Here is a 24,291-nt window from a genome sequence, read left to right as displayed (position 1 = left end):
CATAAAGGTAATAGAATACTGGTAGGATGGAGAGGGGATTTACAGTTTGTGATTGTGAGCATGCAACACAGTTACTTTACCGCCTGCGATTGTTGTAATGTACAGCTCAGAACAGAATGAAATAACTAAATACCTGATAAGAAGCAGTAAATATAATGCTAATGGAGAAGTAAAACAAACAGCCTTAAGGATAAGACTAGACATTATACCTCAGGAAACATGTTTCCAAGCCCAAATTGGCCTGGGCAACGAAAATGCGTCGATTTAGGGGGGGATTTATAGGGGAGAATTGACAGCCAGGAGGGAGTTCTTAACCTTTCCCACACCTGCCAGTTATCTCTTCCAGATAACTCCAGAGTTACTATTTGCTTAAAAGTATGGTTGGCTAAAAAGCAGGCAAAAATGGTTTGAAGGGCATCTGCAAAGGAAGATTGATGAGAAGGCAAAGAATTAAGCGGCCCATCTTTGGCTAACGAAGTATAATGTGATACGGAAAAGTGAAATGAACACTGGGGAAGAATGTAAAACAAAATCAGGAAAAAGCCAACATTTTCCATATGAAGCTGTTTACATAATCAGTCTACTTGAGGAAAGTGTGAGGGACTTGAGGAAAGTCAAGAGGGAAATCAACCAAAGGTAAGTAAATTAGTAATAGTGATTGTCAGTGTTGGAAATAAAAACCAAGAAGAAACAACTACTGATCTCTACACAGCAAGAGGTCATTGCTAGACTGAGCATCCAGAAAGGAGGGAGGGGGTGAGGTAGCAGAGAAAAAGGAGGGACGCTTAGTGACAGCTGAGGCAAATACTGTTGAGAAACGAACTGATTTCTTTGTCTCACCATCTAGTGACAGGGAAACTTATGCTAGAAAGACAATTTTCCCAGGGGAAAAGAAAGAAATGAAAATTAAAGGTGACACCAAAATAGGCCAAAAAAAAAAAAAAAAAAAAGGCTAGAAAGGAAGCAAAATGGTTGCTGTTGCATTTTGATGTTAGAGAAGTCAATAAAATGAAATATGAAATCATTTTGGCACAGCAGATGCTCTATGGACCAATCACCAAGGACTTAAAAAAAATAAATACAAGCATGAAAGCAGTGATGTAGAACCACTACCCTTGCAAACTTTGATAAAGGAAAAAGGAATATGTTTAATTAATATAAGCTAGTTCTGGTTTATTTGCCTAATTGGCAGTATATAAAAGTGTCCACAGGCAGTATAAAATACACACCCAGAACCTAGTTTTGAAAAAGAGGCAGTTGTTGCTATGAGAATGTTAAAGAACAATGCCTTTTGTTGGGGCAAACTCTGATGGAATAGGGCAGGCAACACAGATGCATAGACTGTGTTCACACATCACCAACTACAGTGTTTTAACTGTGGCTGGGCACAAACAAGTAGCAAGCTAGCGCACACTGTTTTGGTGTCACCACTTTGTCCATGCTGTTCCTGGAAAAGGAAACTTGAAGCCTTGGCTTGCTGTGTTTTCCAAATCACAAGTGGTAAACCAGCAACAGACCTTAGCTACTGTACATGGTTCGTTTAGAGACAAACCACATACTCAGGTTTTGACAGCAGACAAGTAATTTAATGTGATATGTAAACCATTACTGATCTTAGGGTTGGCCAAAAAAGCTCAATAACTTTTCTGTCTGGATTTTCACTGTTTGAAATATGGCATCCCTACATTGGGGACCTCTGCTTTGATAAGTTTATGAGGAATCCTAGAGTACCCTGATGCTTTATACCATCATTAATTTCTAAATGTGTCACCTTATCCATCTTTATTTTATTGGGGGGGAACTATACATTTATATTAAAATTAAACAATTTCATTGTAGACCAATTTGCTGTGAAGGAAATTTACTTTGGGAGAAATCCACTTTGGGATAAGTAGAGGTTGAGTGGTTAGTATCAGTGGCGTAGCGTGGGTTGTCAGCACCCGGGGCAAGGCAAGTAATTTGCGCCCCCTAACCCGTGGATTTGCGCTCCCTAACCCTAACCCCTAGATGTTGCGCCCGGCCCCCCCTGCACCCCCCACGCTACGCCACTGTGCCTGACCATTGGCTGCCTGGGATGCTGAGTTTCGCAACATCTGAAGGGTCACAGGTTCCCTTCATCCCTGGTCTAAGCCGAGTGCCTATGCTGAAAGGATGGTCTCCCCAACAGACTGAAATCAGAGACAAACCTCTGTGTGTGTTTTAAAGGGCTGTGTGGGTTACATACAGTGGCGTAGCGTGGGTTGTCAGCACCCTGGGCAAGGCAAGTAATTTGCGCCCCCTAACCCTAACCCCCAGATGTTGCGCCCGGTGCGGCCGGCCCCCCCTGCACCCCCCACGCTACGCCACTGGTTAGTATTGTTCCCTCACTAGGTAATGAGGAAGTAAAGTTGTTTGCATGCATAGACAGCTATTTAAGAAAGGCCTTGATGCTTTATTGGTCTAATATTGCAGCCTCTGGACAACATATAGTTAAAATATAAAAATGATTTTCCTCTCACTTTCCAAACTGCAAAAAGTGGCTTTGTCACACTAGGACAGCAGAGAACTTTAATCCACTCTAACCACACAAACCAAAAATTCTGGTATGTGCTTGAATCCCTCTTGCAAACACACACACACACACACACACACACACACACACACACACTCTCTCTCTCTCTCTCTTTTCTTGCCTGCATTTAAGTGTAATGTCTACTTTGGGTCTGTTTGAGCTGTGTTACATCTCCTGCTGAAGTATCTATCCTTTTTTTAAAAAAAAACCATTTAAGAGACTCTACATACTTAGCATTTTAAAAACAAAATGACATAATTAAAATCCTCACTGATAAGCACCCACAAGATACCTTTGATAATTAGCTAGAAACAGCCTTGATAAAGTAACAATTTCAGCAGAAAAAAACCACATTCAGAATGAGCACCTGCTCTTTTAAAATTACTCTGCTGCAGGTCCCAGCCCAGGAGAGTTTGCAGATGGTTTTATATTTACAAACCTGACCTCAGCAGCCCTTCATCAATCTTAAACCAAGCGATACTTCAGAAAGCATTGAACATTCTGTTCCAGGATACTGCAATCTTCATATGTTTGCTAACTAGAAGTCTAATTAATTAGGGATTTTGATTTTGAGCTTGTTTTTAACTCTTACCAAAAGCTCAGGACTGTGCAATGGGCAATTGGTTCTGGAGTATGTGGAACTCAGCTAGACAGTATCATCACTCATCAACTCATTCTAATGGCAAACTCAGGCAGTGAGTGCCGACAATTATGTAGCCAAACTTAGGTTAGAAATTAGCTCAGAATATTTGGGCATTGGGGCAGGGGAATTTTTAAGTTTTGTAATGGTAGCTTGAATCTCTCTCAGTTGCGAATTGCTCTGAATGTTGATTGTGAACTAACAACATAACAAAATAATCAGGTCTCATTTGTGCCACTGGTTTGCCCCATTAGAGTCTTGTAAAGCATGCATTACTGACCCTAGAGCTGCCATTGTCTAGCTACTTAAAGATCCTAGGGAAATTGCATGTTTTGGCATTATTTTTCACCTTCATTTTCTTTTGTTTATCAGCAGGGAGCGAAATATTTAATTAGGTCAGGGGCATTTATAATCTCTTCTGGGCCAGTTCCATCTATAACACTGGACGCCACTTCTAACTTAATTCCAGTCAGGCCTGCTACTCTACTAGAACATATGGATAACCTATAAGCCTTTAGTAAAAGGTGGCAGCCTCCCTGCTGAGAAAAGGCTCTGCAAGAAAGCAGAAAGGCAGTCCGCATCACTAGTGGAGGTCAAAGCAGCACTTAGACCAAACAGCATCTGGCGTACTGTGCCAATTGGAAATCAATGAGAAACTCTAGGTTGTAGGTTGTAATTTTATGCCCATTTGCACAAGAAAATAACCCTGAATTAAAAAATAATAGGCCTCTGTCATTCACCATCGCAATACAGTTATGGTAATGCATCTCTGACAGTTGAACGGTTGACAGACCAAGCAATGGATTATGACATTGCTTATGAGAAGGTGAGCCAATGTGGTGCCTTCCCAAACAATTCCCATCATCCTTGGTCATTGGCTACGCTGGCTGGGGCTGATGGGAGTTGTAGTCCAACAACATATGGCAGGCACCACATTGGATACCGCTGGCCTAATGATGCTGAACCTTAGCTAGGTGAATACAGAACACCATTGACCAAGCAGTAATTTACCACGGAGAGCATCCAGTCACTCGATAAGCTAGTCTATAACATCCTACTGAAGCGGTACATGCTACTACTGCACACAATTAAACAACAACAATTAAGAATGTGGAGGGTCAAATTCTCCGTGCCATATAGCAGGATTTATTTATTCATTTAAATAAATTTATATCCCACCGTTGCTCCCACAGGAGCCCAAGAGCAGTGGCGGATTTTGGGCTCTTAAATTTCAGCACCCCCTGACTCTCTCACTCCGTTCTACAGCATTCTTGTGGTGCCCCCTGCAGCACGGTGCCCAGGGCGGCCGAACTGGTCGCGTGACTCTAAAACCACCTCTGCCAGGACAGAAAATGCACAAATGATAAAACAATTGACAAATCTAAAAAAAAAAGTCTAAAAACAATTCCAAAACAGATGTTACAGATACCTGGCCTGCTAAAATGTGATTTCATGCCCATCCTGTTGAATTACCACTTGGTAAATGGAAATCTTAGAGGAATTCCTATTTAGGATGCCAGTCTGCATTAATTATTATTACTTATATAGACTTTGGGTTAAGTTGGTTATAATACATCTGGCATATCGTTGGTGCCTTCCCTGTTTCTTGTCCAAACAGCCAAGCTAGGAAACAGGCTGGCGCAAAAGACTACTCCTTCCCTATACCTTGCTAATTGGGCACATAGAACTGGTTTTATTATAATAAATTGGATCTTGGATATAAGGCAAGTGGAGGGAACCTGTGTCCCTCTAGATGTTGCTAGAATACAACTCCCACCATCCCTGGTCATTGGCCATGCTTAGTTGGGTCTGAGGGGAGATGGAGTCCAACAACGAGTGGAAGGCCAAAGGGCAGCTCTACTATGGACCTAATGAAGCTTAGGTTTCAGGGCCCGTAATCTCAGAGGGGATCCAGAAGCAACTGACTCAGTATAAAGTAGCTTCCTATGTTCCTAAGGAAAGTGGTATCTACACACATATAAAAAATGCTGTGAAAATGCTTTTTAAAAAAATGTTTTTAAAAATACATTGAATTTTGCATAGTTCACTGTTGCCATCTAGTGTTACATTTGTATATTGCACTTTACAACACATTTAAAATGATTTATTTGCAGCTGTGTAGCTGAATCGTAAGATGAAACTATATTTGCTTATATCCACCCCCTGTTAAACTTTCATTTCGCAATCCCTACCCCTGCTCTCTCTGTTGTTTACCCCACTGTTGAAATTTTGACTCCAAACTCTTGGGACAAGGACCTATCTTTGTTTATGAAGTGTCATATACCATTATGATCCTAGATAAAGTACTAGCAAGCAAGCAAGCAGCTATTAACAGACTTGCGGCCTATTTTTGAGTAGTGGTTCTTGTTTCCAATAAGCACTGATTTGATCTAGTAGCCTGGCATGTGCTTTTACAAAAACCACAGTGAATAAATAAATGATTTTGAAAGATGAGCCAAATAAAGCAAACCACAGGGTTGTAAATGAGACTCAATTGCAGTTTGATTAGCCATAAGAAAGGGGCCATGTTTAAGTTTCAGTTCCAAATGTGGTAATAATGTGATTGCTCAGTTTACAAACCTTTGTGCAGCTATAACTATTTGTGAAAATTTTGTGCATATATCCAGTTAGAATGTTTGCTGGAATTTAAGTACAGATCTGATGCTCCAGGGTGGAAATAAACAGCTTCCTGACAATCTTAAATTATATTTTCCATCTGTTTATATCTAAATCACAAATGGTTGTTAGGAAAGCAAATGATGGAGGGGAAAACAATCAGTGCACAGTTGAAAGAACAAGTAATGATCTTGCTGGAATGAGAACATAATGCAGTTCTTTAAAAATTGAAAATGTACCAGACATTTTGCTAATGAAATAATGGGGGTGCCCGGGTGCCCATATTAACTACACCATTTAGGATGCAGAATATTAGGAGCAGAGTGACGGTGCCTAACAGACTAGGTTCAACATCTGTCATGCTGGAGTCCACTAATGCTCAATTGCATCCTATTGTTTTCAGATTATTCAACTTCATTCATTGTCATTGCCTCTGTGAAGGATTAATCAACTGTTTGCAACCACATGATGTTTTGGAGTCATAGTGGGAACAATTGGTCTACAGTTTTAGATCAAAATGCCATGTTACAAGTCTGAATGAAAAGATGACTCGTCCATAAATACTCGGTAACAATTTAATTAGTCTGAAAATATATATTAAACATTGTTGCTTTGCTTTGTAACACACAGCACGTTTGGACGAGAAAATATTTGAAAGGCGTGGGGAGGAAACATCCTCACAATAAAACTAAAATAAGCTACAAAAATATTATTCAACCTCTATACGTATAATAAGTAGCCTAAAAGTGAACGTACCATAATTAAATAATTTCATTGTCAGTATTTCTTGTCATTAGTCTTTTGTTTGACAGACTTCTTTATTATGTATTAAGCAGGCTTACAAGGCACTAGTCAATACTTTGCTTGATGTTGATCTGGCTGTTTGAAATAGATGTGAAGAGGGTGTTTCTATATATTTTTGCTGGAGGTCAAGAATGTATATTTATATGAAATCTGTAGTATGCATCCTGAGGCAACTGTAAGGTGGATTTCTAAATCCATTTTTTAAATAATTTGAATATTATAAATATTTAAAGTTTGGTTCAAATATATATAAGCAGCTACACACACACACACACACACACACAGAGGTTCATTGGTGCTTTATGAAATATTACACTTCTCACTGTGGCAATTGGGAAAATCCCTAACTCTGCCATATGCCCAATATGCTTCACTTTGCAGTTAGGCTTGTGTGTTCCTTTAAAACTGTTTGCAAATTCTCTTCCTCTTGGGCTTAGATATCCTTATTAGCAGCAGCTTCTTCTCCCAACCAAGCACTTTCAAGCAAATTCAGACTCAATGCTGTGATGTGTCAGGAAAGGTTTTTGCTGAGCTGCAGAAGGTTATTCATTGAAAAGACCTTTTGCTTAGCTGTCGTGATTCTTGTGGGGCCAGCCAGACACTAGTCCAGATGGCAAGTTGTTAGTGCTGGACAGACATGGCTTTGGGAGACTTTTCAACAGATGAAGCCTGCAATGTCAGGATTTTGTTGGAGGAGGTTTTTTTGTGTCGTTCCCAGGGTGGGAAGGTGCTGGGATGGAAATACAGGGCCGCCCACCCACCTGCTGCCACCTGTTCAGCTTTTGCCAGTGCCTCTATAAAGACTTCCCTTGCTTGTAATTTAGGCTCACTGACCAACACTAGCAACCGAGGAAGTAGCAAGAGGGTTTCTCTCTCTCTGTCTTAGCATCCGCGTAAGACAGCATCACTTGAAGAAGAATCCGGAAGACTTTATTCCTTTCTGCCCACTGTTACTGTACAATCAATTGGAATAGATTTTTATTCATTTTTCTTGTCCATTGAAACTTTTTTTTGGATTAAAAGGACTTCTCCTTCTTTTTTTGGTCCATTTGAAACCTGAACTTTTGAGAGCAGTGATGCCATTTGTTCCCCCGTCATTACCAAACAGAATGAAATGAAGACAAATAAAAACATCCAATTAATTGCCATGTGCACTCCTGATTTCAGTCTTTAATCTGAGGGCTGAAGGAACAATTTTAAGCCTCAGTATTGTTTTGCAAGTGTGGGGAGATGTTGCTTTTCCAAAAAAGTCCATCTTCTTGAACTCCAGGTGAAGCTGGGTTTTTTCTTTTTCCTTTTAAAACGAGAACGAAAAAGGAGAATTGTAGCAAAAGCTTTCTGTCTACCAACACATTCACTGGCTGAGGTTCATTAATCTGTTTATTTGCAAAAGCATCCCACATGAAACCCTGCAAACTGAATAGCAGCATGGATGCTAGCTTGGAAATGGACCTCCAGTGCCGAAACGGAACAGTCTGTGCAGCAAAGTGTGGCTCTGAGCGCGTGGAGAGCACTGCCAAGCGCAGGCTGGCTGCCAACGCCAGGGAAAGGAGAAGAATGCAAGGGCTCAACACTGCCTTCGACCGCCTACGCAAAGTGGTCCCCCAGTGGGGGCAAGACAAAAAGCTGTCCAAATACGAGACACTTCAGATGGCCCTGAGTTACATTATGGCCCTGACGAGGATCCTCGCTGAAGCCGAGAGATACAGTGCAGAGAAAGGCTGGATTAACTTTCACTGTGAGCACTTCCACCAGGAGAGTTGCCACGCTTACACAGGGCAGAAGGTGGCAGCTGAAACAGACCCTTATGCGCAGAGACTTTTCAGTTTCCAGCCAGACCACTACTAAATGGGCAATTAAGAAATCACTGTGGACTTGCAAAGGCCCGCTTGGTCTTTTGTGTAAAAGTATTTGAGAACAGGAACTTAAAACAGCTGCATAAGGTAATCTTTGCTTGTTGTAGCCTTGTTCTTTGCCTGCAACGCACTGAGCTCCCTGGAACAAATTGATTTGGAACATTTTCCGATGCTTCATTAATTCCTACTTTGAGGATGCATTTTTGTTTCCTGATTTAATTGTGTATCTTAAAATAGAAAACAGAAATTATACTGTTTAGTCCTCAGAGAAGCAACTTAAACTTTGTAAGTTTGCCATAACAGGTTCTTTGAGACCAAATTGTGTAGGTTTAACTCATCTACAACTTACCACTTCTCTGGCGTATGCTCGAAATAGAGCTAGTTTCAAATAGTGTTTATGGAATGCTTAGATGTTCCTCTGTGCTGGCTGTAAAATCAGATTAGTTCATGTGATAATGGCATTATGATAAAATAATTGCATGAAAATAGAGACTTTAGGATTGGTAGGTTATGCTGATTCTGTATTTTTTTACATTGTTCTGTTTTCTTGAAGCCATAGAAAATTTTGTAAACTAAACTACAAATAAACATGGTTTTCTCTCGTACAAAATGTTATTACATTTTAAAAGAAGTAGGTTCCTACAGTGGGAGTTATATGTACCCAGTAAAGGTGCTACTGTGGAAATTACTTTTGGAATTTGGATAGTTAATGTAACAACAGCAAATGTTCAATACAAGGCTGGTTTTATTTCTCATGCCTTAGGATCAGGGGACACATCAACACATCTCATTATAAACAACCTTTGAACTGGTTTCATTTTCTAATATGCTGTATTATACCACTGTTATAGCCAGGCATGTATTGAGTTTAAATTGAGCAAGCAGCAAAAGAGCGAGCCTGTGGAAAATCTATCTTTCTTTGCCTTTCTCTTTCACCCACTCAGAATGAACAGCCTTGTGCCTTACCTTGTACTTTAGCGTTGAGCCAGCAGGGAAATTCTTTCCATCAGTGCTTGTCAGTGGGATGTGATATGCCAATATTATATATCATGACCAATATTCTGAATTTTTTTGGAAATATCGTCCAGTCATTTATGGTGTTAGCAGTAGGCTGAACATATTGAAGTAATGGAAGCAGGGGGTTTATCAAGTGGTATGGAGAAAGCGGGGTATCAAGACCTTTGGGGCAGATATCTGCTTTCCATCAAGTTCACAACAGGAAAATATACCATATTTTCCTCTCTATAAGACGCACCAGACCATAAGACCCACCTAATTTTTTTTTTTGGGGGGGGGGAAATATTCTGAATCTCAGAAGCCAGAACAACAAGAGGGATCGCTGAGCAGTATTTATGTAGAAGTTTTTTGTGGGAGATTCAGTGGGTTGTTCCCCATCTGACACCGTGGGGCAAAATTAATCACACATTAGGCTTGGAGATCTGTGGTGATTTTACTGAGTTTTTAAATATATTATTATTCTAAGGCTGTGAATTATCACCAGCTTAAAACACGGATTAACTGTTCTTTTTCTCAGTTCAGATTGAAGCTGAACACAGTATGAAACACAGTATTTCATAAGAAAAGGCAGGATAGATTGGGACTAAGGCTTCCCAAAGCAGTGGGAGTTCTCTGAATGCAGAGCAAACAGGCGTGCACACAGCCTATATGCAGCCAATAGGAGTCTGCTGATTTGATCTGGAAAGTGGCATAGACCTTGATGGCATTTAGGGTTGTGGTCAATGTTAGTTCTACGTTGAAATGAATGGCCATGACTACCCTAGGTCTATTAATTTCAGTGGGTCTACCCTGAGTAAAACTTAGCTGGCTACAACCCTCAACCTTTTCGGCTGCACAAAAAGCTGTTTCCTCCTTTGGTGCGGGGAGGAATCGGGTGCCTTTATCATTTCTGATAACATGATAGTGAGTAATCTTTCTAACGAGAAGACGTTTAAAAGGTCCATGCATTAAGTGCAACTTCATTGTGTTTTACTTTGGCTGGATCATGCCCAAATGTCAGCACATAACATAAAATGTAACTCAAGATTTAACACAGTTGCCTTTGCCTACAAAAATACTAGAAGATTTTAATCTCTCTAAATGTGGCCATACTACTGCAGTAAAGAATAGCTTATTAGTGAAATACTAAAGCTCTTAGCTTATTAGTGAAATACTAAAGCTCTAAGAATATTCAAAAGGCTAGTGAGGGATTACATTTTAAGTATGGTTTGCCTGCTACCAGTTGAAAACGTTCCTCCATTATTGTCACCAATTGCAAAGAGTTTGTGTCCTCTACGGCTTGTGCCCTGTTGATGTTGTTTGGTATGCATAGAGCCACATAATGGCATCCATTACTCAGAATGGGTGGCCAGAAAACACCCCCTCTATAGCCTTTCCCAGAACTTTGGTCTGTCCATTAAGCACTTGCAAAAACACCCAATATGTATTTACAAGAGATCCTTCTAATGAATGGGAGAAATGCACACCATGGGTGACATGCCTTCAGCACTATGAGTGGGGGAGGAATCCCAAAACTTTAATCTTTCCCCATGTCAAGACTTGTAGCTACAGTATTTAAAAGATTGTTTAATCGCTGTTGTTCACAAGACCTGGATGCTCTGCTAAAAGCGTAGCTAATATTTGCTTACTGGCACCAGGATTTTACAGAAAAGCATTGATGCAGATTTTGTTACTATATGAATGCAGCGGGCAAAGCCAAGGTGCAGTGGTATTTTAAAATATAAATCCTGATATGTTTTGCTGCTCTTTAGCAACTTGTATATTGTATATTATTGAGGGGGAGGGGAAGAAACACATTGGGCATTAACTGATTAAGTTCCCTTTTTCTGATTAACTGATCAAGTGCCCTTTTTCTGGCATTCAGTACAACCCCCTTTTTCTGAGTGACACACAGCAAGATGAACAATGGGATCTGAATCAGCCTACTGGAATGCCTCTCATTCAGATGTGCTTCTGATCTCTACAGTACTTGTCGTTGCTGATACAGCAATGGAATTGGGTACTGATCCAAACATATTCATCTGGTTCTTGCATGGACCTCGCTTGCTCAGTGAGGAAAAAATGTTTTGTGTCAAATCTTACCTGGATTGTTCATATGGAATTTCAAGTCACATGCCAGTCAAAGAGATACTCACACAATGCAACTCTGAAGCATTTATTTAATGGAGGAGGGAAAATACATTTGCTGAACATTCTGACATTTCCTTTTATATGCATTTAAAATATTATTTAAAATTGCAACATTTATTCCCCCCCTTTTTTCCCTAGCGAAGGTATGCACCTTCACATATTATGAAGATAAAAACCCATTTTAATGGAAATGTAACAACTCCAAATTGGTAGACTATAAGGCCACCGGCTTGTGCAGTATTTAATTTAACAGCTATAAAGTTTTGTTAGATTTTCCTTGTCATATTAACTCAGTTACAGTTTACAGAGGGTATGAGAACACTTCTCAGAGAACTATGTTTAAATCCTTCTGGTGCAGCTTATTAAAAAGAAAATCCATAATTTGTATTACACATCACATTTCTCTGACTCAAAGCAAGTTTCCAACATATTTTGAAGCAGACATTGGTCAGCTGACATGATTTTAAAAAAGTATTTTCAGTCATTCTAAAATATGAGGATATCAATGCTGCTAGGTATGTTCATGTTTTGCCTACATATGAGAACCACACAGGGTTGTTTGTTTCCCAATACTAAATATTTGAGTTGGTGAATCTTCAAAGCCTTCATTATTAACATTTCTGCAGCACACCCTCAATGTTGTGCTTTTGATGCTGCTCTCTGCTGGAACGCGCACAGATTTGAGCAGCTTTCTGGCTTAATACTGTAGTGTTCTCATACACTATGTGCTGATTCTGGGGATGTCTTTTCGGCTTTGCAAAGTTTGTATTGTCTTAGCCAAGCTCAGAAAGGAACAAAATATATTTATAAATATATGAATTTTGAAAAGCTCAATTAAAAAACCCCTGCTCATTTTAGGGTTGTTAAATTTTATTGAACCACCCAAGTCCTGAGTGAGTACTTAAAAGATAATGTTTATTTTGTTGTTATGAAAATTCTGTCCTTTTGCAGGTACATCTTTTGTTGCATAAGCCAAAATAATTTGTTCATAGTGCAAAGGCAGTTTGGCTTCTGTTCAATGAAATGAAGGGGAAAAAGAGCTCAAGCAATATTGCAGAAGAAGAAAACTCTGGCAGAGTATCTGAACTGCATTTTGGCTATGTAAGTGACTGCAACCATCTTTTCATATGTTATCCACACAACTGATATCACAGAATCAAAAGCTGTTGTATAAAATATTGTAAAACTGCCCTTAATATGGCTGTTGTTTAAGAAAAGAGCTTTACAGGGATACTGCAATGTGAAACCACTGAATCAAAATTAAAGTACAGCTTCAATGCTATCAACTGCAACTTGAAATGGGACAAAGGTATTTATTACTATTATCACATTTCATGTGTTAATTAGCTGACCTAATTCCAGGGTGCCTATCTTATCAACAACTGTTTTGTAAATTATCACCGTCTCTGTTCTTTATGCATTTCATTTTCCTCTGACCTCACTCCTTACAATCCCCCCCAGGTGTGCGTGTGTGTGTGTGCGTGTGTATATATATCTCAAGATAAAGCTTCATGCATCTGCCGTGGTTGACTGTAGACAATGGAAGATTATGCCATAATACATATATCTTTAGTCTTTAAGGTGCCACAAGACCCTTGGTTGTTTTTGCTGCAACATACCTGACACGGCTACTAGTCTGGGAGGTTTGGGTGGGGGGTCAACAACTGTCAGTCATGAGTAAAATCCATTGAAATAAACTATAATTAAATCAGTTGTAACAAAATTCACTGAATGTTGACATTCACACATAAACACTAACAATTCTAAGTAATGTCTTTAATTTCCAGAAATATTTATATGCCTTGCATTTTTCAGATATACACAACCAATGAATGCTGCCAATCATGTATAGGCAATTTTTAACATTCACTGGTGTATACAGGCAACTCCCAGTTTATGTACATCGAACTGTTGCGCAACTGTACATGCACACATTGTGCTGAACCTGGAAGTAACTTTTAAAATGGCAAAAACGGCCCTTAAAGAGCCCAGAAAAGGCAAAAGGCATGAAAACAGCACCCAGGAATCCCAGGAGCCCATCTACCAACAGCTGATGCCGGTGAAGAGTTGGAGTTTGAGAAAGGAGGTTTGAAAGGAGTGATTGTGGTGGAATTTGGTGCCTGGTAAGTGTTGCTGTTTTTTAAAGAGTTGTTCAAGCATTTCCAGTGCTTTAGATGGTGTTTGCAGGCTTTTCCAATGGTATTTCAAATATACACAATTTCAGTGACGCTTGCAATGCCTCAGAACCAGGGTTTATTTTCAGCTGGAACTCAGTTCCAGCACCTCAGGTGGGCACCATTGCCATTATAAGAGAACAAGGGAGGCGTTAATGGTGAGTTCTGGCCAGTGGCGTAGCGTGGGTTGTCAGCACGCGGGGCAAGGCAAGTAATTTGCGCCCCCTAACCTGTGGAATTGCACCCCCTAACCCCCAGATGTTGCGCCCGGTGCGGCCGGCCCCCCCTGCACCCCCCACGCTACGCCACTGGTTCTGGCACCTCTTTTTCTAGAAAAATTGCACTGCTTAGAACGTAACCCCTGTGTAAATTGGGAGTTGGCTGCACCTGACTTTTCAGGTTGGGCACAGCTATTGTCTGGAGCATTTACACATGAATAGAAAGGGTGGAATTCAACATAGTGTTAAGTGAATGTTCCATCAGTGCAGGGATTTCTGCTTGCACAATGGAACCCCGTCTAACTCCTAAATCTAAGGGAAGGGAGAGGGCAGAAAGTCCTGCCACACAAGTAGAAATTCTTGCACTGATGGAACACAGTAGCTGAATACCTCTAAACCTTAACCAAACTTTGGACATTTGCTGTAACATTTTTGTGTCCTGAGAGCAGTGTTTTTTCCTAGGGGAAACTGGGGGTATACAAGGGTACGCAGTAACAGCACCCTTTCCCCCCCCTAGAAGAAAAGCACTGCCTAAGAGACTTCTCTGCTGTTAACATAAATCATAGTATTCCTTTGTTCTTAAAACAGCAATCCCCCATTTATTGCACCTTTCTCTACAAAAGTGTTCATAGCAAAAATGACACAATGATTTTATTTGTATTTAACACTTAAGAAGATGGACTCCATCTTTCTCTATGTGGGCAGTTAAAAGTAATCCTTAATTTCATGTACACATTCTGAGTACGATTTTAATTTATCAAAGTTTAGAATATATTTTGGGGACAAGTTCCTCCCACCAAGTTCTGCTCTTTGTAGAAGGTAGCACACCCATTTAAAAGCACCTGATCTCATGATATTAGTGCATTAGAATAGTCCAGGTTCTGGCCTAATTTAGAGAGCATTACCAGGCAACCCAGGACATTGTGCTGCCTGAGGTCCAAGATAAGCCATAAAGCTCTGTCCTTCACAAAGATAAGTCTCCTCACCACCAGCAGCCATTAAGAGGAACAGCTAAAGCGCTGCTGCCACTGGCACCCAGCATTTGTGGCCTGAAGCAGTTCCCTACTTTGCTTAGTGGTAGGGCCTGCTTGTTTATGAGAAAGCAGAGGATATGGTCTCAAATGACATTTCCTTCTTTTTGAACTCTGTCTTACTGACATCAGAATCAGACCTTGAGCTAACTAGCAATGATGGAATTCAGTTTCATATTCTGTTTTACTCTATCAGCAGCCATCAGGAACATCATACCAAACTAAGTCACCTGCCTTTCATTTGTATCAATCCTTTAAAACTTGCTCATGTTAAAAAGTCTTAGCATATCTCCCTTCTCCTGTCTATATTTGTAAACATTGAATCTCTGGCAGACTTCCATGAGCTTGATGATTCTTCAGTGAAAAAAGCTAGTGATCTCAGGTCATGTGTGTATGGCGGGTGCGGGTGCTTATCACCGGTGCAGTAGTAGAAAATTCTCAGGCTCTTGGTTTGGATTAGAATTTAATTCTATTTCTTGGAAGGGTTCAACCTGTAGGGAGATTATACAGCCAAGTGGCTATTCTCTACTATTAATACTTATAGCAATCTTATTTTTGTGCTTTATGGGGGTCTTTGGCAGACCTGATGGCAACAGAATAATCCCTTAGCAATAAAATTGGAATCACACACCTGAGAAATAGCTTAAACATTAAGAAAATGCTAACACATATCCCTAGCTTTAATTGAGATTTTGTTTAGAATACTGAATAAAACAGAAATGCAGTTAAACTTGTTAATGAGATGTATTAGTAAATACCTCTCTCTCATAAATAGCTTTTGTGTGTGTTCATTCTGCCACATGCAAATAACAATTGTTTTTTCTGGGTGCAGGTGGGACATTTTACCAAAAATGCTAAAGTTTTGCCCTAGAATCAGATGCATAATACCTCTTTGAAAACTGGGAGCTCTACTAGTACCCAAAATGAAAGAAATTTATTTGATTGGAATGGGCCATAGTTTGTTTAGTACAGAATACCTGTATAAGTATTTTCTCATCAGTGTGTGTCCAAAGTGGAGGGGCGGGGAAGGAAGTAGGATGGTCAGGTGGAACTCATTTATGTCCATCTGAAAATGTCGGGTAGTTATAGGTCCATTTGCAAAGTATTTGGATGGCATCCTTCCACTGTACACACACAATCATCCAAACCTCCGGCTGAGAAAGGAATTCATATCACAATGAAACAAAAATAACCTGTATGCTATTTATTTTTGTTTCAAACTAGGGAATTCCTAAAATGAGAAAAGAACTAGTAAGCACACTTCAAAATGCACATAGCAATGGTAGCTGTGGTGTCTATATAATGTGTGTTTTGTAGGATATAAGCCGTTTAATTGCACATGTTAACATCCAAACTATATGCATGGTGTTTTCCCATTAGGATTTGATACACCATGAGTACATAAATTCATGGAACATAAGCCCACAACATTTTTTAAAGTGTTCTGCTGTATTTAGTGGTTCCTTTTTGAAATGCTACGCCTATCTGCATTCACCAAATCTCTTATTGATGTAATTGCGTACTCCTCCTGAACAGATCTTTCACAATTCATTTCCATTTTTTTGCTGACATTTGACTTGTGCTTTGTGACTCTCAGCCACCTTTAAGTATTATATTCAAAGTCATGCAGCTCACCCTCTTTCAGAATTCTCACAATGTCAATACTTCTCCTGGTCGTGTTCAGCTGGACGTCCAAAACCTTTACCATTATGCATTTAAGGTACAGTAGTTTGTTTGTTTTTTAATTCAAGCAGAAAAAAGTGGGCAGAGCTTTTTCTCTTAACAGCTTAAAACTCAGCTGCCTCCCCTCATAATACTTGGGAGGGGGAAAACAACAGAGCACTGAACTTGCCGCAGTGCATTCAATGCTACAGTGACCCCACAGTACAATGCTGAACTAAGATCTTATACAGTATGTTACTCACAGGAATTGCAGCAACCCTACAGTTACTCAACAAATACAAGTTGCTTGTAAACCTTGAGCCTCCTGGCTTGTACCTTCCATTCTTTTTCACAGTTCTAGTTACGGGGTGGTGGTTGTTTTTTTGCAGGTAAGATTGGAATCGGAGGTTTTTAAAGTTCTTCACTTTCTACCACAGGCTGGGATGGTGACGAAAACCGCACTGGATTCTCAACAGTCGAGAAAGCAGAAAAAATGTCGAGTCCTTGCCCCGAGAGATTTGCATATCGGGTGCCACCAGGGCGAATCTTTATTGGCTGAGGGATCTGTTGATGCCACTGGGCTGGAGCCAAAAGCAACAACAAAAATCATAAACACCGTACACAAAACTCAAACATCTCTCTTCAATCATACATAAAGACACTAAATGTCTACCCCTACAAACACACAAGTTGAAACCTAAGAACTAGTGGGAACTTGATGTTTCCAGTTGTCAACTGTTCCCAAGCTACTCAAATTAGAGAACTCCCTAGTACAGGGATGGCTAATGCCTTTTGTGGCCAAGGGATGCATGGTAAAATGGGCATGGCAGAGGCACAAAAATGGATGTGGTGAAAGCATACAATAACTTACCTTCTACTCCCCCCAGAGCCAGTCCCTTCCCTTCCTTAATCCCACCAAATACATTCTATTTGTTTGTATTCTGTCTTCCTGACTCTTCGGTATCCAACTCGGACCAATCTGCTTCTAAATTGCTTCCCCGTTATCTAAGTCGCTGTCTTTGCTAGTCACCCTCTGTTCAAAGCTCATCCATATACAATACCTGGAATCTCAAGAGTCTCAGTTCAGCTGAAACAGCATAGCCCTGAGCAAACTTATCTCCCTTTATTATGGCAACCAAGCAAAAGATCTCTAAATTAAAAGGACAATGCTAAATTCAAGAGACTATCCCAACAGAGGAATAAGATGAGAAAAGGCGACAAGCTACCAGCATGGAATTGGTATTGGTGAAGTACATCAGTTCAATTATTTTATTACTGAAATCAGGGCTGAGGAAGCTGAGCCCCCATCCTGATATTGGTGGGCTACAAACTCCCACCATCCCTAACCATTGGCCCTGCTGGCTGGGCCTGATGTGAGTTGAGTCCCACAACACCCAGATGGCCACAGGTTCTGCATCCCAGACTTGAACTATACCCACTTACCGTATATGTCAAGTCTAGCAGTGCAAGAGACGATACCAGCCTCGTTTTTTGCAGACAAAGTGTACCAGCCAGCATCCACTTTCTTAGCGGGCTGAATCAGAAGGCAAACATATCCCGTAGCATCTTGATGCATACTGAAAACAAAAATACCAAGGGTTCTTATATTATTTGCTGATATAACTGGGGCTGTTATAACCATACAAGGAAAGGAAACTACACGAATATTTTGTGTAAGGCCTGGCTTAGTACCCAGCATCTCCAGGTAAGGTTGGGAAAGACTTCTGTCTGAAACCCTAGAAAGCTGCTGCCAGGCAGTACTGAGCAATTTCCTTTCAATGTTCACATCTGTCCCTCTCTCCCAGGTACAACAGTAGTAACCACGAGAAAGAAAATTTTCCCAGTGCACCTAAATTCTTAGACTAGAGTAGGTGTCCTGGAAATGACATGTTGCATTGCTCCTCCTGTATGGAACAACACTAAGGAACGATAACTTTTCTTACAAACATTTTCTTTCTGTGTTTATATGCTTGTCTACTTGTAAGCATACATAATACATACAAGGTATATGCAGCCATGGCCAATTGTGGTTGTTCAGTGCATGCTTACGCAGCAATTTACAGGCATAAAGACTTCTGCTGCAGGATCCCTCTCTTTAATAGGGCAGTCTTCTTACACAAAACCTGTATAAACAGAGCCATACATGCTCCTGCCCTTATGGTGGATAAAATAGACTTCATGTTTGGAACTTAGTCCTTGCTGTTTCTTAGGCCTTATGCAGGATAATATTAACTTTCCTGAGCAAGGAAATGCCTCCCCACTTGTAGAATGTCAGGTATTATCCCATTTTTAAAATATTTAAAGCTACCTCATCCTCTCTCTATGGGGAGGAATGGTGTCATTGTCTTTCTTCCAATAAAAGACTGGGGGTGGCATTCCAATCACTCTGCATTCTAGCCGGACTGGATGTCCTTCTGGTACTCCACAGTTCTGTAATTTCTCAAGAATCACTGGAGCTTTCTTAACTTCTTTTTCTGGAAAAGATGGAATCAAAGGCTTGTGTGATTCTCCTATCTGGTTTCTCTCTCACCCACACCCTGCCCCCAGCCCCACTGGACCACATTTTAATTCAATGTTCACATTCAGACCTGCAAACAAAATTTATAACGCTACAAAATTACTCATGTGATTCTCCAGGGTTATTTGGCAAATTGCAGACCACCATCGGAAACAATACACTCCACAACAGCATTGTTTATGGAAGACCCCAAAATATGTATATGTATCTGTTTGTGTGTGTCTGTTGGCAGGGAGAGGGCATGAGTACAAACCTTCTTACAACAAAGACACATTTTTCTTAATGGAAATTGCTGGAATTGGCAGACAGAAGCTTGATCATTTTCTGCCCTGTTTTCCTCCTGCCATGTTCATATCACTATACATATTAAAGTTCCCTTCCTCCAAAAAAAGGCGCTTCCTCTGGAGGAAAGGAATCATTGACAGCAGTCCACTGTTGATTGATTTGCTTTTCAAAAAACAAACATGCATTCTGCCTTTCTTCCAATATACAAATAAATATAATGCTGTTGTCACACAACCCCCCTACAGGAGCACCTGTTGTGCCACATCACAATCCTGGATTTGTGTGATGTCAGGGTCCAGTAAGAGCGGCCATGGCATAGGAGCTTGAAGGGAAGGGGATTTGGCTGCCTTCTCCTTAAAGGTCCACTGATGGGGGAAGGCCTTTTAAAATAGGTCTCCTTGTGTAAGTGCCCTAGCAAGGTGCTTCTTACTCTCATGTAATTCCAGCAATATTCTGCATGACAAAGGTTGATTCCATCCTTCAGGTATGAAATGGGGCAAGTTTCCTTAGTATCAAGAGACACAATAAATTCGAATAATGAGGATTTTCATTTGCCTCTGTTTTTGCCAACGGAACCATGACACTGCAATGCATGATGTAGCCTCTGCATTAAACATCTAAAAATAGCCTTACCTACAACACTAAGCTCCAGGCTGAATGAATTTTGTCCTGTTTTGTTAGTGGCAATGCAAGTGTAAATTCCAGCATCGTTTTGCGTAAGCGGATCAATAAGCAGAGAGTGCACTCCTGTCTCTCTGACCAGCATCTTATGAGTGGTGTCTGGTAAAACTGGCTTGCCATTCAGAAGCCACATCAGGTCAGGAGGTGGTAACCCACTCACCTAATAGACAAACAAAAAAGCAAGCAAACAAAAACCAACAGTGACATTATTGTTGTTGTTGTTGTTGTTGTTAAATTTCCCCATCCATGCCTTTAAGTAAAACAGATTAGGTCCAGAGTGCGATTAAAACATCCATCACTTATTGTTCCATTTCTGTTTTGCTCCTTGGTGCTCCAAAGATTCTCAAGAGGAAACTGTGAGAAAATTCATGCCATCTTTGTAAGCTTTAATGCAGGACGTGGTTCAGGGCTGGAAGAGGGCCCCCACCCCCGCTGAAGTACAACGTTAAAGAGGAACAGAAGGCGACAAATTCTGTTATGCCTGCACTGAGCAGGAGACCATGTCAAAAACATATATTTTATGATCCATTTGCTTATGATGCCATTTATTCCTTCGAAGAGTGCATTTTGTTCATTTATACTTTCAGTTACACATTTGGGTTGTAAGGCTGTGACAGGGGCAAGAAGAGAGTTGGTGGCTTTAAGTACCTCTGCTCCCCTCCAGGCTTGTGATTTTCTCTGGGTTGAAAGTTTCCACAAAAGCCAAATGTTTTAAAGTCACATACTGATAGTTTTGGAGTTTTGTTGTTGTCGTGTGTTTTTTGCGGTGATCAGCCTGAACCCAGCCTGCACTGATTTTCTCTGAAGAGATGATCAAATGCTAATGCAACAGGGCAAACAAAGAAAGCCAGCCAACCTTGCAATCCAGTCTACAAAGCCGTCCTTCGTGAGCTACCATGTCCCCAGGTGCCTGCAGAAAATAAGGCCGGAAAAATCGCTCCTGGACGGGTTCCTTATCTCCTTCTGGTATACGGGATCTTCCCCTGCAATGCAAAAACCTGTAAACATGGGATGAGCTTGGGAGGCAGGGCTGCCATCTTAGAAAAAGATGAACTTCCCAGCCAAGCTTAATCTTTGGGCATCTCCCTCCATCCACTACTGGTGAACCCACCATAGCTTTAGTATGCCCAGTTCACTCATGCTTACCTCACAATATATCTACACACCAAGGATCAGGTGTTGTTGGTTGTTTTTACCTGTGTGACTGGATTGCTGTTGTTAATCTACCACGCATTGGAGGAGTTTGAACCAGTAAGTGACCAGAACAGCTGATTCTCCCCTGTCAGAACGATATAGGAGAGAAGTAACACGATTCATTAAATTGTCTCCTTCCTCATTGCTGTTGTTGTGGTGTTTAAGACCAATGTACAGTTATGATATAACAATGGTACTAGTCAATTGGACTTTCCAAAGCTATGCAGCTTTGTACACAAGTCTAAAGCTTGGGGGAAGGGGTGCAATATATTTTTAAAGGGAAGTAAACCCTTACCTGTGGATTTGCAGCCATGAATGTATAGTTTCCATCATCATCGTTCGTGGTCTCTTCAATATGCAATGAGCATGTCCCATCACCCTCCCTGATCATCTTGAAATGTCCATCTTTCTTTGAAATCTGTTTGCCATCCTTAAACCAATATACCTGTCATGATTGTAAAGAAATGAGACTTAGGCTGCATACTCACCTGTGAGAATAAGTCTCACTGAACTCAACCAGACTACATTCTACACCATTGTTGTGGTGCCCCCGAGGCTCTGCCCCCAGTGTAGCTGAACTGGTTGTGCTCTCCTAAATCTGTCTCTGATAGTTGCTACAGCTACGATCCTATACATACTCACACAAAATTAAATCCAACTGAATGGAGAATGGCTGATTTCTTCTCATGGGCTACTTCAGATTGAACAGTCCACCAAGAAGCCCTTCCCCACCACATTCAAATTAATTTACTAGGTGATCACAAGGCATTGTACTCTAAGCCTTCATATACACTATATATTTAAAACACATCTCCAGCATGGTCTTCCCTTCTGTTGGATTTCTGTGCACCACCTACCTTAGGTATAGGAATTCCAACAATTTTGCAAGTGAAGGTAGCAGGGTACCCTTCCAAGACACGGAAATGCTTGAGTCTTTTGTCGAAGATTGGGGCAATGCACTTGCCCGTAGGGATCTCATCATGCTCAACTTCATCATCTGATTCATCCACTGGGGTACGTTCAAGGCGAAACTCTATTTCGTTCATCAATCTCTGCTCAAAGCTGGAAATTTTATATTCCTGCAATATAACCCAGTGGAGGGACATAGTTAGTTACAAAATTTGTACTCCAATATATTGCTGAAATCACAGTTCACGGCAGATACTTCAATGTTGTTTCCTCCATCTTCATAGAGACTGGCTATCCCCAGAACCAAGCAGTAGGACCTTTCCAAATGAAACCTGTGCATTGAGACATGACTTCAACCTCTGTTTTTACCATGGGTGAGGTCAAATGGGTTTTGGATTTCTCCATTCCATTCCATCTCTTGCTCTCCCCAAAATGAACTGACCATCACTGACCTTCAGACCATCACTATTTTGTGTGAGACTTCAAGTGTGTATTAGCAATTTAGGTTTTTGCAATTAAAGTGGATTTAAAACGTTCTGTTGCCCTAACGCAATAAATCTACATATAACACCCCCCCCGACATTTTGCAGATAGAAAAGTGACAGGAAAATGCACTGAAAAGTGTAGAATGAGCAAGCGATTAACAGAAAATATATAAACACCCCATAAACAAATCAGTACAAAAACCGAACAAAGACTGGACATAGTGTAATATCCATGTAAGCTTCAGGCAAAATAGGATAAATGCTCAGTAAGCATTTCATTTGGAGGCACCCTGAGTTATCCTGAGTCTTGCTCCTGATGCCACCTGGCTAAACTACAGAGGATTAGAGGCCTGCAGCCTCATGAAAGGACACAGCATGTACATTTCCTCTTCTACTTGGTTTGTTTATCCTGAGGGCCCAATTTGTGAGATTCTTCACCCTCAAAAAACACGAGGATTGCACAAAAATAGTTCCTGCATGTGTTGGCTTTTGTCAGGAGCACTAAACATTAATGGAAGTCCATAGATAGCAGAGAGGACACACTTACTTTTCCATCACACAGAGACTGGCAGGTTGAAGCTTCTTAAGCATCAGCTTAACACCTGACTAGGACTAGGCAAAAGGTGGAAGATCTTAATCACAACTCTTCCCTCTTTTTTTTAAAAAAGTATTAGAAGTAGCAGGGAGTCCCCAAATTTGATCAGGAGTGTTCGACCCCTTCCCTCGTGACGTTTTCCTGCATAAAAGCACCCCTCTCCCACTCCAAAACATGTTTTTTTCCAGCGGGGAAAAACATGCAGGCACCCACCATATGATACCTGCCCATGTGCTAATGAAGAGTTTGAACATATGCTACGTGTGCTATTATTGTGTTATGAAATAACCAGACATTTCCCCTTTAATTTCTCCCTTCCCCGGGAAAGTCTTGAGAGCAGTATACTTACTGCCTTCCAGGTCATGGATGCACAATGTTAACTGAATTAGTTATAAAAATTTGTATTCCAAGCTAAAAATAACTTAGATAATTGTTGACAGGTACTTCCATGACTCATTTGACTAGATCCTGTTTACTACTGAATTATTGTTTATATAATACCATTTTACTGGTTTGTACATTGTATCTCTGTTTTTAGGATACTGTTTTATTGTTTTTATGGTGTATTTTTGTATTCAGTACTGTACTCCTTTTAAATAAATAAATATTGGTTGTTTTAATTTGTCCCAATCTATCTTAAATCTGACAATGAGAACAAGCAAGTTGATAGTGGGCTTTCTTGTGTGCGTTATTTTTTTAATGTCCATCTATCCTCCTTGCATGGAATCAAACGTTTGTTTTTGGAATTTGAAGGGCTGTGGACTACTCTTAAACTGAATTGCCTATAAATCTTTCACTGCAGGGCAAATAACATCAGGACAATTTTAATTGGGAAAATGCTATGTGGTTGGGATGGTTAAGTCCCTCTTCCCACAGTGCTATGGGGAATCTTTCTTTTCTTTTTCTCTCTCAGTGTGTGCGGGGC

The 24,291-nt window shown here is 40.5% G+C and overlaps 2 protein-coding genes across 17 annotated transcripts in view; one reads left to right on the top strand and one right to left on the bottom strand.

Moving 5' to 3' along the window:
- Positions 1-958: 958 nt before the first annotated feature.
- On the top strand, positions 959-9,742 carry ATOH7 (atonal bHLH transcription factor 7). Of its 4 annotated transcripts, none has more exons than XM_083502931.1 (3): positions 1,233-1,366; positions 6,211-6,374; positions 7,498-9,742. In XM_083502931.1, exon 3 carries the CDS (start codon positions 8,013-8,015, stop codon positions 8,457-8,459), a length of 447 nt encoding a protein of 148 aa, XP_083359057.1. In that variant the 5' UTR covers positions 1,233-1,366; positions 6,211-6,374; positions 7,498-8,012; the 3' UTR covers positions 8,460-9,742. The 4 variants fall into 4 exon arrangements, with proteins under 4 accessions (XP_083359055.1, XP_083359057.1, XP_083359056.1 ...); XM_083502930.1 differs by having other exon boundaries at positions 7,436-9,742; XM_083502929.1 differs by having other exon boundaries at positions 959-1,909; positions 2,354-9,742.
- A 1,881-nt stretch (positions 9,743-11,623) lies between these two features.
- MYPN (myopalladin) overlaps positions 11,624-24,291 on the bottom strand; it is a 66,502-nt gene continuing 53,834 nt past the window's right edge. For all 13 annotated transcript variants that reach the window (XM_083502362.1, XM_083502367.1, XM_083502363.1 and 10 more), the window contains 9 exons: positions 22,235-22,456; positions 21,673-21,822; positions 21,380-21,462; positions 21,040-21,166; positions 20,136-20,343; positions 19,008-19,173; positions 18,143-18,276; positions 14,098-17,280; positions 11,624-13,953 (listed from right to left, as the gene is read on the bottom strand). In XM_083502362.1, coding sequence (XP_083358488.1) covers positions 17,111-17,280; positions 18,143-18,276; positions 19,008-19,173; positions 20,136-20,343; positions 21,040-21,166; positions 21,380-21,462; positions 21,673-21,822; positions 22,235-22,456 — 1,260 coding nt within the window. In that variant the 3' untranslated portion in view covers positions 11,624-13,953; positions 14,098-17,110. The remainder of the gene's footprint in view (positions 13,954-14,097; positions 17,281-18,142; positions 18,277-19,007; positions 19,174-20,135; positions 20,344-21,039; positions 21,167-21,379; positions 21,463-21,672; positions 21,823-22,234; positions 22,457-24,291) is intronic.

Source organism: Podarcis liolepis (genome assembly GCF_965112155.1).
Source record: "Podarcis liolepis genome assembly, chromosome: 5".
NCBI lineage: Eukaryota > Metazoa > Chordata > Lepidosauria > Squamata > Lacertidae > Podarcis > Podarcis liolepis.
The sequence above is the reverse complement of the archived record's forward strand: the minus strand, read 5'-3'. Positions and strand labels throughout refer to the sequence as shown.